The sequence below is a fragment of the Pelobates fuscus genome, chromosome 3 (assembly GCF_036172605.1).
Source record: "Pelobates fuscus isolate aPelFus1 chromosome 3, aPelFus1.pri, whole genome shotgun sequence".
Classification (NCBI taxonomy): domain Eukaryota; kingdom Metazoa; phylum Chordata; class Amphibia; order Anura; family Pelobatidae; genus Pelobates; species Pelobates fuscus.
This window is the reverse complement of record NC_086319.1, coordinates 335,113,524-335,129,710: the sequence shown is the minus strand read 5'-3', so window position 1 is coordinate 335,129,710 and position 16,187 is coordinate 335,113,524. Positions and strand designations below refer to the sequence as shown.

General features: G+C 40.4%; 1 protein-coding gene across 2 annotated transcripts in view; it reads left to right on the top strand.

Annotated features, from left to right (window-relative positions):
• MYO5C (myosin VC) overlaps nucleotides 1–16,187 on the top strand; it is a 120,527-nt gene that overhangs the window by 66,114 nt on the left and 38,226 nt on the right. For both annotated transcript variants that reach the window (XM_063449057.1, XM_063449056.1), the window contains exons 12-19: nucleotides 466–606; nucleotides 707–832; nucleotides 1,439–1,522; nucleotides 2,374–2,508; nucleotides 6,013–6,110; nucleotides 12,154–12,240; nucleotides 12,329–12,440; nucleotides 12,796–13,007. In XM_063449057.1, coding sequence (XP_063305127.1) covers nucleotides 466–606; nucleotides 707–832; nucleotides 1,439–1,522; nucleotides 2,374–2,508; nucleotides 6,013–6,110; nucleotides 12,154–12,240; nucleotides 12,329–12,440; nucleotides 12,796–13,007 — 995 coding nt within the window. The remainder of the gene's footprint in view (nucleotides 1–465; nucleotides 607–706; nucleotides 833–1,438; nucleotides 1,523–2,373; nucleotides 2,509–6,012; nucleotides 6,111–12,153; nucleotides 12,241–12,328; nucleotides 12,441–12,795; nucleotides 13,008–16,187) is intronic.

Here is a 16,187-nt window from a genome sequence, read left to right as displayed (position 1 = left end):
ATTTAAACTCTGTACTTTATCATATTAAATCTGTGTGTTTGAATTTGCACAGGGGGTTAACTTTACATTCCTGTTTTATAAATTGCCCAGCCTAAAATAACCATGTATAACCTTACCCAGATTATAAAATCAAATGTAGTTTACCTGTATCAACTTCCAGTGACTTTTTATTATTTCGTAAGTACTTGGATAAAACATTAAACAAAAAATAAGATTATATGCCCCAGTATGCCAGAGGATACATGTACATAAAAAGGGGCACATTACTGTAAACTGCAACTTTTCCAAATTTTCGGTGCTGGTAATGACATAATTGAAGTATTGAATTTTTATAAAACGTAAATTAAAAACATTATAGCAAGCCAAGTATTACAACACAGCATAATGATGTATAACTATTTTAGTTATGCACAGGTAGAGAGAAGTATTCAGACTAAATGTTAACATACAATACTCTTTTTCTAGCATGTCTTTAAGCTGGAACAGGAAGAATATATGAAAGAAGATATCCCGTGGACACTCATAGATTTTTATGACAACCAAACGGTCATTGATCTAATTGAAGCAAAAATGGGTATTTTGGATCTACTAGATGAAGAATGCTTGGTATGGCTTGTCTCTTTTTTGTTTTTCTTCCTATTTATCCCAATGGATTCTATTTACCGTTTTTATTTATTTCTCTGTATATGTTTATTCTCTGTCACAGTTACCAGGGGGAACAGATGAAAACTGGCTACAAAAACTGTATAACAACTATATCAACAAGAATCCTTTGTTTGAGAAACCTAAAATGTCCAATAGAGCATTCATTATCCAGCATTTTGCAGATAAGGTAAACTGTTTAACATATTTTTCCGAGATTATTTCACCTAGAAAAATACATTGACCCGTGAAGCATGCCCTTATGACATGGTACGGGAATTAAAGTGCACCTATCATATAGATTACATTTTGACACATTGTATAGAATCAATAACTCCTCGTAGCCAAATGTCAAGCAAATGTACAGATATATTTTCAATTTAACATTGTAGTATATACTCTATAATTCTGTTTGCATAGAGGTATTAACTATTGTAGTAGTTGCACATACATTTGACCTCTTCCAAAATGCCATGCGCACCATCCTACAATTCACACCAAGCTTTCAGGAATGCTTTATCCTGAATCACTGGAGCACAGCTATGTCTGCTCTACTCTTAGAAGATTTTACCTTACCGAAGCAGAATTTATCTTCCACGCAGTTATAGATCATAGGTATGCTTTATGTAAATACAAGTTTTATTTCCTCAAACGTGTCCATCAAGCATAAAATATACCACAATGTAAAATGCTGTATCTCTTGAAAAACTTCTGAAGCTATTATATTTTCCTTTCATTAGGGAGTACAAATTTTTCATATTTGATTCATTTTTATTTTATGTCTATTATTACACAGGTAGAATATCAATGTGATGGGTTTTTGGAGAAAAACAGAGATACGGTGTATGACGTACTGATTGATCTGCTAAAAACCAGTAAGGTTTGTATATTTATTATACATGTATTTCAAGTTTTGATATCTACATTATGTGGCCTGTAGTTGTCCATTCTGTTTGGGATTCCCATGAACTAAGGATTTTTGTTTTTAGCTGAAGAATATATTTCTGCAACAAGGGTTTAAGATTGATTAAAAGTATTAAAGTGCTGTTGTTGCGGTGATAAGAAGTGACTGTGGTACTCTGTATGCAAACTGAAATTTGTCAAAAACAACATTGCTCACAATGTCTACAAGTACAAATGCTCTATTCTCAAACAGCCTGATCTGGTGAACATGCTATAGCAGGGATAGGCAACCTTCGGCACCCCAGATGTTGTTGATTACATCTCCCTTGATGCTTTGCCAGCAGTTTGGCGTTATGGGGGATGTAGTCCAAAACATCTGAAGTGCCGAAGGTTGCCTATCCCTGTTTACTCCATCCTGTCCTATCTTTTACCTATTAATGGAGGTTGTATTCACTCCTGGACCTCTCCATTGTAAGATATATTGTACAGCTGGTAAATGCACAAGAATCTGCAGTCAGTGTAAAGATACATGCATATAATAGTTAACAAACATTTACACATTTAGTGACACAATTAGTAAACTGCCTGAGCCTGCTTCCAAAGGACTCTTTCTCAAATTACCCAAAAAATAGATAAAATACCAACAGGGTCACTTTTAGGAAACATGGCCACTTTGTTCCTGAAAATTTGTGGACCGATTGGTTGAAATGATTTTTGTATTCATAACTACCTTAGTTACCTGATTAGACGTACAGTAACATGTATTATAACTCCATGAGGTCCACTTTTGGTTTTGTCACAGCTTTTTTTTCGGTTTTATCATTTTAGTTTGAGCTGTGTGCCAACTTTTTTCAAGACAATTCTGTAACGACATCACCTTACAGTGCGGGTATAAAAGTAAAATCTGCAAGACCAGTGATAAAGGCATCAAACAAAGAACTTCGGATGACTGTTGGCTGCAAGGTATGATGTGTACCTATTTCTCCATGCAACAAAATGATTAACATTGATTAGAACCTGTGAAAATAACAAACTGAGCTACACACAAACTATCACAAATCGTGTTCCATGAATACGTTATGAGAACACAGCCTAGAAATGTTTGCATTTAAAACATAAAATATTTTGTTTAATTATTGGATTGTACAGGGTTGTTAAAGCTGGAACTGTGTTATATTACAAGGTTATGAATATATAACTGAACATTTTACTGTGTATTTTTTTTTATCTGTCATTGTTAATAATGGCAACATCCTATTTTATACCCAAGTGTAAGCTCATACGTCTTTCTGTGTTCTCATATTATAATGTATTCCACAGTGCATTGAAATAAGGTGCAAACTCCCCAAAATAGAAGTCCCTAAAGAAAAAAAGACAATTACATGTAGTAAAAATGCTCATAACTTGGATATTGCAAAATGTGCACTGCACTGCAGACTGCCATCCAGATGTGTCTTGTTGAACATATGGCAAAAAAGTAGCTGTTTACAGTGTGACATACGCTGTATATCATTGTTTGGTTAACTGTGGCCATGCTCCATCACTGTTCACGTTGATCTTTTGTTGTGTACATTTGTGTTTGATAGAAGTTTGTTTTATTATAAATAGCACCAAGTAATAACAATTCATAGTTACAGAAGAAAAGCTTGATGTTAGCACTTTGCATTGATAAATAACCAAAGAAAAAACATGTGTGTGCATAGGTTGCGATCTCAGTCTATGGAGGGAAGTAAAATCACTGAGCATGTGTATACTCAGAATGTTAACAGTGTCAAAATTATTTTGTTTCCAACAACAAATGGGTACAGTACAAGAACTCTAACAGGTAACTTGGAAATTTTAACCTCAGTAAATCACTTGCATTGGGAATGGAGTAAACTTCTCCGTAAACTCCTCCTGGCAGTATTATAAAAGAAGTGGACCAAGTCTGCTTAAAATATGCTTAGAAGGATGATATATGATAAAATTAGAGTGTATCCCCCGAGTGAGTCAGAAAAAACACTGAATTAGAATGGGGGGCTATAAGCAGAATGGTAAATCCAGACTCATAGTCAGGGTTGGGTGAATACGTAATACAGCTTTGAGGGAGATAGCATCCATGGAAATGGTGAGTAAGAAAAAAGAGCGAGACAAGGGGGGGAGAAGAGAGAAAGGGAAAAAGAAAAGGGAAGAGGGGATGGGAGGGAAGGGGGAATAGTTTAAGCGAGCCACATAGAGCCACACCCATAGGATTCCCCCCTCGAGAGGATCACCCCATCCAAAATATGGTGTGATTATGCTGATTCATGTCACAACTAAGTATGGTGCAGCCCCCGCAGGAGGAGAGGAATTCCAATCAATAGTGTAATTTGTGTTAAGTTGGCTGCCCGAAGCTTTGAGATGACAGGTCAGAGGGCCCTCCTTGCTTGCACACAAATCTGGACAACTCCAGATTGATAGTTCCCATCCATCTGGCCTCCTGTAAAATTTCCTGGATTGCAGACTTTCAAGGTCATTTCTCTAATGCAGAGGTTCAGCCGATGGGTTCTATTATCCCAGTCGTCGACCCATGTGGTGAGATGAGCCAAAGAAATACCATGGCTGGCCATGATGTCACTACAGCTTTATGTAGTGGCTCTGGTGTCTGTATCCTGTCAATGTAGGCTTTTCGATGTAAACACTGCCTTTTCAGAAAAAGGCAGTGTTTACATTGCTGCCTAGTAACACCTTTAGTGACAGTCATTTAGACAGCAACCAGAGGTGATCCCATGCTCTGCATGGAGGCGCTGAATGTTCCTCATAGAGATGTATTGATTTAATGCATCTCTATGAGGAGACGTTGATTGGTGCAGTGCTGCATTTTGAAGCACATGTGCAATAGCCTTCCAATACTTTCCTATGGGAAAGTACTGGATTGTCTGAGATCATTGGTTGATTATCCCAACCATTGAGCCGTGGCCAGCCGCAGTGAGACCGGCACGGCTTGAGGAAAAATGGTGAGTAAAAAAAACCTTTCCAATGCGATTGGATGGGGGCCGGTAACCTAAACAGACACACACATTTTCTAAAAAACACACACACTGATACTGACAGACACACACTCACACATTTTCTCATACATTCACAAATTATTGTTAATTTGTTTATTTAAATTTTCGTCCACCCAGCCTCCCTACCTTTATAAGAGCTGGAGTGGATACTTTTCCTGTGGTCCAAAGGGGCTTTTGTAATCTTGAAGCTCATCTTGCTCTGCACCCTTGCGCACAGTTTAGTAATGCAGGGGCCGAAGTAACATCATATTCCGTCTCCTGGCATCACTAAACAACGTGCGAGGGAGCAGGGAGGTTACTGTTCCCTCGCCGCCTCCATTCTACCTCAGCCGGCCGCCTCTGCTGAATGATCTGACAAACACCCAGGTGCCAGGACAAAATTTATTTTAGCCATGGCGACCTGGCACCTGGGATTTGTCAAGTCCTGCTCTAAAATATACAAAGCTCTGTCAATGTTTAGCATTTATCAGTTCATGATATTTAATTTTTTTAATCCATTTTATAGCCAGTTTTTTTTTTTATTGTCAAAATATCTATTGCATATTTATGTAGCATGACATTAATTCTAATGTAATTAAAATGTTGCGAATTTCAGATTTTTGGAGTGATAGAATATTGATAATGTAAATTTACTCATTATTTTTTCTGTTTTTTTTCATCTTGAGATACTCTGTACAAAGTACAGTTACAGGATACCATTATTTAATTATTCAAGACCACTTTGCACCTGCTAAATACAGCTATGTATTATTTATCCTAAATCCACATACTACAAGAGAACCAAGCACCTGCCAGAAAAAAAAGATTTTGATGATAAATGTTTCAGTTTAAGAAATGAACCAATTCACCAACGATTACCTGCAAATGATAACCTAAAATGTCCCTCTACCCTACTGCATTCTAAACCTGTTTCTTCTTTCCACTTCCTCTTGCCTTAATCAATATAATGACAAATGTCAAAGGAAAAAATACATGCTAAGCTTGTTCTGATAGCAGAATGGACTTTTCAGACAGGAGGCCATTGATGTTTAGACCAGACCCTGGTTTAACAATTACATAAAACTAAACAATTCTTGAAGTTATTCTTAGCTAGTTTTACGGTAATAGAAATTGCCTTGTGGGTTATGCATGAGCCCATAACTACTAGTCACAGAGGTCTGATTAACACGATATGTGATAGCAGCCGAGCCGGTTTTACAGGATTTTCTAGTTTGTTGGCATTTTCTTTTTTTTTTTATAATACTTTGTGTCAGTGACCTTTGCTCCTTTCTTTCTTTATTTTATGTTGTAATGATGGCTTTGGGCGGAACATGGATTCAGATACTTTTTAAATAAACTGGAAATAAACACAGTGTAATGCTTAGTCTGCACGGTTATGACGCCATTCATTACTGGGGAAAAACTAACTCTATTCCGTAAATTTTCTATTTATTTATAGTTCCGCAATTCTTTATGTCTGCTCATGGAGACATTAAATGCTACAACCCCTCATTATGTTCGATGTATAAAGCCCAATGATGAAAAGCTGCAATTCGAGTAAGTATAAAAAGGTGGTGAAACACAGTAATACATTAAGGTCATTCCTATCACTCTATCACTTTTATCTGTATGACATTGTGGGAATATAAATAACCTTCTGTGTTTTGCAGTCCTTGTGTAATGTCTGTGGAGTTCACTCAGGGCTACATGTTAGTGGCCTCTATTGGATATATAGAAACAAAGAATCCACAGAGCTCTCTGGAGTTCCCAAACATTGCCCCCTACAGGCAAACAGTGCTTCAAGCCAGGAATACGCAGTCAGTCCCCAAATACTAAATAGATTTTTTTAAAAAAGGCTGAGCGACACAAACTGCCAGTGGAGGTTATTTTATTGTGGGAAAGGCATCACAAGTGTGCAACGTTTTTGCTAGGAAGCCTTTCCCACAACAAATAACCTGCATTTATACGTTGTGCCCCGGCAACAAAGCAACTTCATACATACTGGCCACAACTCCAAAAGAAAAACACTTGACCATTGCAAAATCACTACCCAAGAAACATATAAATTGCATCATCAACTAGATTGTGTTGCCATTCTATGTGTGTAAAAATAGCATATTTTCCAGTGTAAATACTGTACCTAGAGGTATTATTATTATCATTATTGGTATTTATATAACGCCAACTAATTCCGCAGCGCTTTACAATATTATTAAAGGGGGTGAGAATTTGAAATACATGAGACAATTACACAGTGATACAGGAACAATAAGTAGAGGAGGACCCTGCTCAAACGAGCTTACAGTCTAGAGGAGGTGGGATACAAATACACAACAAGGCAGCAGGCAGGGCCGGCCTTAGGGGTGTATGAGCTGTGCGGCCGCACAGGGCGCCATGGAGCAGGGGGCGCCATGTGGCTGACACAGCTCGCACATGGCCGGCTGGGATTTTAACAAGAAATAAAATTGTGGTGGGGTGGAGCTTCCCGTGTGGCGGGGCGGAGCTAAAAGTGCCGGATAACTGCTGCAGGGAAAGCAGCAATGAGTCAGTGCAGCTCCTGGAGACTGTTTGTTGGGGAAGCAGGGTCTCCACAATGAACAGAAGTAACTATGTGTGATTGTCAATGTGAGTGTGACTGTGTGTCTATGACTGTCTGCCTGTGTGTGTAACTTTCTGCCTGTGTGTGTGACTGATTGTGTGTGTGTGTGTATGACTGTCTGCCTGTGTGTGTGTGTGTGTGTGACTGTCTGCCTGTGTGTGTGTTTCTGTGTGTATGACTGTCTGCCTGTGTGTGTGTGTGTATGACTGTCTGCCTGTGTGTGTGTGACTGTCTGCCTGTGTGTGTGACTGCCTGCCTCTGTGTGTATGGCCTTCTGCATCTGTGTGTGTGTGTGGCTGTCTGCCTGTGTGTGTATGTATGTGGCTGCATGTGTGTGTTTGGCTGTCTGCCTGTAATTGTTTGTGAGTGTGTTTATCTACCTGTAACTGTGTATGTTTGTTACTGCCTGTACCTGTGTGTTTCTGCCTGATCCTGTGTATGTGACTATCTGCCTGCAGCTATGTGCATGTGGTGGATTTGACAGTGTATATGTATAACTGTGTGCATCTGACTGTGGGAATGTGTGCACATAACTCTGCAAAAATATACACCTGCATTCACACACAGGCCTAAATGCATGCTTTTATCTGAACTAAATAACCATCACACACAGGCATAAACCCAGCACAATTATCACATACAACCAATACATGCATATCACATACTGTTAATACACCCATTACAAATATCACACACAGCCAACACATAGCATACATATCACACACAGTCATCACACCTATTACATACACAGACAACACAAATATTACATCATACATGGGGAGGGGGGGGTGGGCGCTGTGAAGATTTTTCGCGTGAGACAGGACGAGAGTAGGAGGTGTTATTGCAAAAGGAGACACTGAACGAACGTTGGGAGAGATAGGAGGAAAACCACGAGAGGACAGTGTCACAGAGACCAAGGGATTAAAGAGTTTGTAGAAGTAGGACCTGATTAACAGTGCTAAAGGCAGCAGAGCAGTCAAGAAGAATTAGTATGGAGTCGATTAGGTCATTTGTAACTTTAATAAGAGCAGTATCACTAGAGTGGAGGGGGTGAAAGCCAGATTGAAGAGGATCAAGGAGGGAGTTGGAATTTTGGTAGTGAGTTGTACGAGTAAAAACAAGTCTTTCTAGAAGTTTTGAGGAAAAAGAAAGCAGGAATATGGGACAATAGTTGGAAGGGGAAGACGGGTCTAGGGATGGCTTTTTTAGGACCGATATGACAGTAGCATGCTTAAAGGGAGCAGGGACAACACCAGTTGAAAGAGAGCAGTTTAGGGTGTGTGCTAAGGATGGTACAAGACAAGGGAAGAGAGATCTAATAAGGTTGGTAGGTACTGGATCAAGCGGACAGGTGGTGTGACGAGAGGAGAAGCGAAGCCACCTCCTGTTCTGTAGCTGGGGAGAAGGCCTGTAAGATAGGTAAGGTAAGGTCCATGTGTGGTTGCGAGAGGGAGGAGCAAAGGGGGGGAGGAGAATTCTTTCCTTAACTTTTCAGTCTTGTCGGTAAAGTAGCATGCAAGGCTATCTGCTGAAAGGTCAGTTTGAGGGGTGGCTTGAGGTGGGCGAAGGAGAGAGTTTAAGGTATTAAAGAGATGTCTGGGATTGCGTGAGCATGAACTAACAAGAGAAGAAAAGTAGGCTTGTTTAGCAAGGGTGAGGGCTCTGCTACATGAACACAAAATTAATTTATAATGGAGGAAGTCTTACAAGGTGCGGGCCTTCCTCCAGCAACGTCCAGCTGAACAGGAGCATCTCTCAAGGTAGCAGGTTGATTTAGTGTGCCAAGGTTGGAGGCACGTCTTCCTTGGGGTGCATCTTTGGAGCGGGGCTGCAGCATCCAGGGCAGAGGTGAGGGTAGCATTATATGAAGAGATAGCCAGAGAGGGACAGGAAAAAGTGGGGATGAATGAGTGTTTGGAATGGAGATCAGCTGAAATTTGCTGCAGGTCAAGAGAATTCAGGTCCCTTCTGAGCTGAGGGGGGTTAGGGTGAGGCTGTTGGGTGAGGGGGCTTTCAAGAACAAATGATTGGAGGTTGTGATCTGAGAGAGGAAATGGAGTGTTGTGGAGCTTAGAGATAGTGCATGCATTAGAAAAAATAAGATTGAGGGTATTGCCAGCTACATGTGTAGGAGTATTATTCCACTGTGATAGGCCAAGGGAGGAGTTAATAGAAAGGGATTTGGAAGCTACTAAGGTTAGGGATGTCCTAATGAGAATGTTGAAATCTCAGAGAATTAGGGTAGAGATATGACTTGAAAGGAAGGAGGAAGGCCAAGCAGAAAAATGGTCAAGCAACAGATTAGAGGAACCAGGGGGGCAATAGATGAAAGCTATGTTAGCAGAGATGGGTTTGAACAGACGAATTGAGTGAATTTCAAAGCTGGAGAAAGATAATGAAGGGGGGGGGGTGGGCAGAGATTTAAAGAAGCAGTGGGGTGGAAGCAGAAATACTACACCGCCACCTTTACTCTCAGCCTGACTTGGGTTGTGGGTAGAGTGAAGACCACCAAAGCATAGTGAGGCAGGGTTAGCAGTATCAGAGGGAGAGAGCCATGTTTCCGTTAGTGCAAGTAGGTTTAGGGAGTGTGAGATAAATAGCTCATGGATGGAAGTTGATTTAACGGTGCTGCACACAGAGCGTGCATTCCAGAGGGCAGCTTTAAAGGAAGAATTATAGTGAGAGTTACATGGAACGGATATGAAATTGTTGTGGTTTCTGGTGTTAGCACCAGGTGGCTTAGTAGAGGAGGGACCAGGGTTTGGAGAGACATCACCAGCTGCCAGGAGCAGTAGGATTGAAAGGAAGAGAAGGTGGGAGGAAGATTTAAATGTTTGGAGTGAGAGCTTGTATTTAGAGGATTTAGGAAGGGTTTGTGGAGAAAGGCTGGTTAAATATGAGTAAAGTGCACATGAAGAATACAGAGATGAGGGAAGTAGAGAGGGAGCAATGAAGATGGTGTCAGCAGGAACAGGTAAGTAAAAGGATAGAGAGAGTTTAATAATGAGGGAAGAAAGTGCAAAATAGAAGGGAGAACATTATCAGGTGTGCGTTCTCATTAGACGTGTACAATGTCAGTCAGGATATCTAGTGTAGCTTAAAATACATTGCAGGGGGGGGGGGCGTGGCCGGCGGAGCACTGAACCAGACGTCTATCTGTGAAGCTCCGACAGGAAGCCACAGAAATAGAAGAAAAACAAATTTAGCTTACAGCACGAGACCCACGAACCCCCCAGAGAACGAAATGGGGCGCAAGAATAGACAAAGAACACGCCCCGAGCCCCCTCATATGCCTGATATCAGGCTCTCCTTCAGCAGGCCTGAACCGCGGCTGCAGCCCAAGATGGCGCCCGAGGCCCACACAGACCCAGAAGCCTCGGAAGACTCTCAGGAGGGAGAGGAATCGATTCCCTCATCCGCACAAGGGGAGATCCCCCACACCTCGGAGTCGGAAGAAGACTCATCCCCATCCACTAAAGGGGACATTAAGAAACTGCTAACGGACCTAAGAAAGGTCTGGAAGGCAGATCTGGCAGAGGCACAAAATTAAATGGGGATTATACACCAAAAAGTGAAAGAGGTGGAGGAGAGAGAAACCGCCAGAGACAGCCACATACAAAGCAACAGCAGCCAAATAGATCTCACCGATCAGGTACGCCAGATGCAACGGGCAATGACTCTGCTCGGAACAAGACACAGACAAAGGAACATCCGTATCAGGGGTATCCCAGAGTCTGTTGAGGGGGAGCAATTATTGGAGTTCGCCAGGAACACGATCGCAGCTTTGGGAGTCAAAAGCGAAGCAACCTCTCCCGCCATAAAAGCAGCATTCAGGGTGAAAAAGTCCGCTGCAGCACCCAGCGACGCCCCGAGAGATACAATTGCTATCACAAGAGACATAGCGGTACGAGCCACGATCATGGCCAGATCCAGGGAACTACAAACCATACACTACGGAAACACTGCACTGGCGATATACAGTGATCTCCCTTTCGCAGTATTGGCAGAGAAGAGGAAACTGGCACCCGTAGCAAAGAGACTAAGAGACAACTCCGTGAAATACAGATGGGGAGCGGACGGGTCACTCTTGGCAATGTCAGGAACAGGACAGGTCACCCTCACTTCCTCCGAGGAACCAGAACCTTTCCTCCGCAGCCTTAACGCACTAGCAGACAGACGACAGCAAACGCCACCGGAGCCTACACCAAAGAAGTGAGCTGACCCCAAGGGGCATGACAAACCGACCCCAATGGCTCAGGGCTACACTGCACCACGGTGGAGACTGGAATCTGCGGTAGTAAAGACCCTTCCGCTGCAAAAACCACGGGGCTCGAGGATCACCACCTGAAGAGATCCAGCGAGGATTTATACCGTGAGGACGGCAAATCAAGCCTACTATCAAAGCTAAGAGACCGAAGACGCAACTAATATCTAGAGACACTTTACTCTAACCCTAGACATTACAAGCTAAACTAGCATAATTTAACCTAGTATCATATATCCTTAACGTATAATTGTTGTTTGACTATTTGTGATAAGGACCCATACCCAGCATTACAAAATGTTTATATTTTACTATACTTTACTTTACTCTACCCATATATTGGTCACGTTGTAAGATTTATGTGCAAAAGCAAATAAAATGCAAATTAAAAAAAAAATAAATACATTGCACAACCTTATTATTATTATTAGTTAATCCTTTCAATGTCTGAATGGGAATTAAATCATGTTAAATTAAAACAAGACAAAAAGCAAACAAAAAATAAATAATGTTAGAGGATACTAAGGCTTAAGCATGTAACAAGAGAGAGTCAACACTTCTCCCAGACACAGCTATTGGCCAGGGCCACATCGAATGTCCTTTATTCTCTCCCCACCCTATGTTGGGATGGTTGTGGGCAATAAGAACTGTCCTTTTTATGTAGTATATGCCTATGATTACATAAGGTTAATTATGTAAAACAGAAATTAACTATTATTGTTTAAATTGTGTTTTAGATTTGATTCCAAACGAGTGGTGCAACAGTTACGAGCATGTGGGGTTTTGGAAACCATCAGGATAAGTGCACAGAGCTACCCATCAAGGTTGGCCTTGAGATTTTTCTTGAAATCAATTCACTTAACAAGTAGCCATATTGAATGGATTTGGGTTACATTGTTGATCTCTCCTCAGGTGGACATACATAGAATTTTTCGGTCGTTATAGCATCCTTATGACTCAACAGGAATTGTCTCTGAGTGATAAGAAGCAAATCTGTAAGGTTGTGCTGCAGAGATTAATCCACGTGAGTTAAATGTTCTACAAGTATTTATTCCAATCTAGGTTAATTCTCTTAGCACATTAAATCTCCTGAGTTAGGCTTGTGGACACTTCAACACATATTTTCGATTTAGTGATTTCGGTTGTAAGAGAAAGAATTTGACTTTTAGAATTCAATCAAGTTTACAAGTGCTCTACAGCTATTACATCTAGGTGTCCTCATAGCAATTTAGGTCAGTCCTTGGCGACTTCATTTCCATCCTCTCTTGAACTTCCATGATTCTTTTTTGTCAAAGGCACTGTGTTTGTGACAACTGTGAAAATATCATTCTAGAGTATATATATACAGACCTTACTACACATTATCCCTCTGCCTTCAGGATTCCAATCAGTATCAGTTTGGGAGAACAAAAATATTCTTCCGGGCTGGACAGGTGGCCTACTTGGAAAAACTGAGATCCGATAAGCTGAGAAATGCTTGCATCATGATCCAGAAGAACGTTCGGGGCTGGGTTCAGAGGAAGAAATTTCTCCGTGCGCGACAGTCTGTGATTACAATACAACAGTACTTCCGTGGACAGCGTGCTGTGAGGTAAGCCACCCAGCTCCTTGTGAATGTTGTCCCTCTGCTTGAACTTGGACATTACTTTATACTAATAAACCCCCTAACATCCTAAACTCCCTAACTATCTTATGACACCACACAGTATCATTTTTTTTAACTAGCAAGTTACAGGTATCAGTGTAGGTGTCAGGGTGGTACTCCGGTGCCCGGAACCCAGACACAGTGTCCAGGCGGCGTGAACCAGGACCGTGAACCGGGACCCAATATGGATTGCATGCATTTGTAGCTTTTGACAGCTTTGCAGCTAATACTGGCCATGGTCATACAAATAGTAGTAATTCTGCTGCGCTGATGTCCTTTCCTTGTTTCTTGCTGTGCATTTCTGTTCTCATTATTCTAACTTTGGTACACCAGTTATATACAATCCCGTGTCCTTAACAATGTTCCTATTTAACTGAAAGACAGTCTATATGTTGACCTTTTGTAGTGCGTGATACGTTATCAGAAGACATTAAAATAAAGCATTATTATTTTAAAGTGACATTTATAAGGAAAGATTTAATTTTAAAAAAATATGCATTTTTGCAAAAATATTCAACCCCTCTTTTCTGAAAGCTCTATGTGTGCACAGCTGAAATTAAGTCCCCTAATGGACATACAATTACCTAACAATTGGCCTCTGATGAAACATTAAAAAAGCAAGCATTTTCTTTCTGCATAAAAGTGCCACTCTGGATATCGATCATTGGTCAGGCTGCAGATCTGACAGAGCATTGTGACAATAAAGAAGTAGGAGCATTCTATATCAAAAGGGAGATAGAGTACTGAAACCACATCACTTAGAAAAAGGGTACAAAGTAATACTAAAGTGTTTGGAGATCCAGTTAGCACTGTTGCGTCTGTTACAAGAATGTGTAGTCTGCATCAGTGGTTCCCAAACCAGTCCCTAAGGTCCACCAAAAGTCCATGTCAGTATCTCCATTGGAATAAAATAGGGATTCTGGATTGTTGGTGGGCCATTCTGGATTGTTGGTGGGCCATAAGGACTGGTTTTGAGGCCATAAGGACTGGTCTACATTATATCACCAACAAATTGCCTAGAAAAAGTAATCATCAAAAATTCCTTGACAACACTAGAAGGAGGTATGTGAGAGAAGCCAAGAAGATGCCATCAGTCACTTTAAAGGAGTCAGTGGCTGAGACCGGAGTCAACTATTTCAAGAGCTCTGGCCTGTATGGGAGAAATAACCAATAACTCAAAAACAGCCATATGCAATTATATCTGGCATTTTATCCAAAACAAGAGACTGACATAGCTAAGATTTTATGGTCAGATGAGACCAATATAGAGTTTTTTTTAGCCACAATGGAAATCACTATGTATGGCAAAAGCAAAACACTATCCATACCATAACAAGCATTATCCATTCAGTGAAGTACGATGGTGTGAGCATCATGGTGTGGGGGGTATTTTCATCACCAAAGGCTGGGAAATCATGTGAGAAATGAAGGAACGATTGATGTAGCAATGCATGGCCTAAGCACAGAAGCTCCTTTTTCAGTCTGCTTAAAACAGGAGAACAATTTATTATCCCAAGCACAAAGCAAAAACAATTTTAGAATGGTTAAAGAACAAAATGTGAATATCCTCTCAGTCCAATAGAGACAGTGTGATACTATTTGAAAACTGCAGTCCACATGTGCCACCCAATCACCTGGAGCAAATCTACCACAAAGAATGAGAAGATGATAGATACTTATCACAAATGACGTAAAGCTGAATATTTATGCAAACAGGATATTTTATTTTTAAATACCTACTAAATAATACCTAATATTGGCTTTAAAATGTACTCGTAGAACACCACTTTGCAATAAAAATTTTATTTTAGTGTTCGTGAATGTGTATCATTTGTAATGCAGAAATTAATTTTCAAGGGGGCTGAATACTTGAAATTAATTTTCAAGGGGGCTGAATACTTTTGGAAGGCACTGCTTCTTTCTGTACTGTGTCCTGCATTTCCTAATATATTATAACTTGAAATAGGAGAGAGCTGTACTACTTTGAGAGGAGTAATTAGATATCAGGACAGCCCCAATGTCTTCATCATTAATGTCCTTTTATATTGTAGCAATCATAGAAGACCCATGGAAATACATTGATTGGATCTCTTGGCATGACCCTTCATCCCCATCACCTTGCTTACGTTATTAGGCTGATATCAATGCTTAGAGACTTCTAATTGATGGTCTTGTGTGATCATAGAGAGAGGATTCAGAACTATCATTGAACTAAAATCAGTAGCATACCCACATATATATACTTTTATATGGGTAATTTTAGTTGTCAGTCTTCTAATCTCCCCAAAATAAGACACGGGCCTAGTAAGGTTTGGGAAACAAAGCACACATTCTAAACTAGATTCTAGTGCCCTATTCATACAATACAGCTGAACACATATTGTAATATTGAGATAAACTGGCACACTATGTGAATAACTATAATGTGTATGTGTACTGCACTTATTTATCTGTTTTATTTGACAATAGTTCATACATTATTGTATTAATGGCATTATTATATTATCTGTTATACTATTGAAAAAAAACAAAAACCATTAATAAATATATTAGACACGAAAGATACCACCAATGCAAAATGTACATGAAACACACAAGAGAAGAATGTTGCTTAAATCCATGGCAGAAATCAAAGCAAAATGGTTACACTGACTCTTCAAAGTTTTGTAAAAGATTTGGAAAGATTATGTGGCTAATTTGGCCGTGGAATGTCACAAGCACTTGTTTATGGGTACATTGCTTTGCTTGGAGAATATAGCGAAATAGACATTGCTGTGCCTCCTGCCGATGTATTATTTTCCTGTAAATAAAGTCCACATCAATAATGTAAACCATGAGAAAAACACAAGAAGAAACATTTGTCACAGTGGCAGCAATTGATGTCATTGATGAAGGACTAAATGACAAATGCCAACATACAACACATGAAATACTTTAGTAAAAAAACAGGTCGCAAGAGTATTGTGAGAACAGACAGCAACTAAAATAGCCTGCCCTTCGGTGGGTCCCCGATCAGATCTCAAGCTGGTTTTAGCTCATCTTGTGCCATTACAGAGAGAACATCTCTGAAACATATCGGACTGGTCCCACCCATACGGGCAGTCCAGATCCGAAATGCCAGCAGGT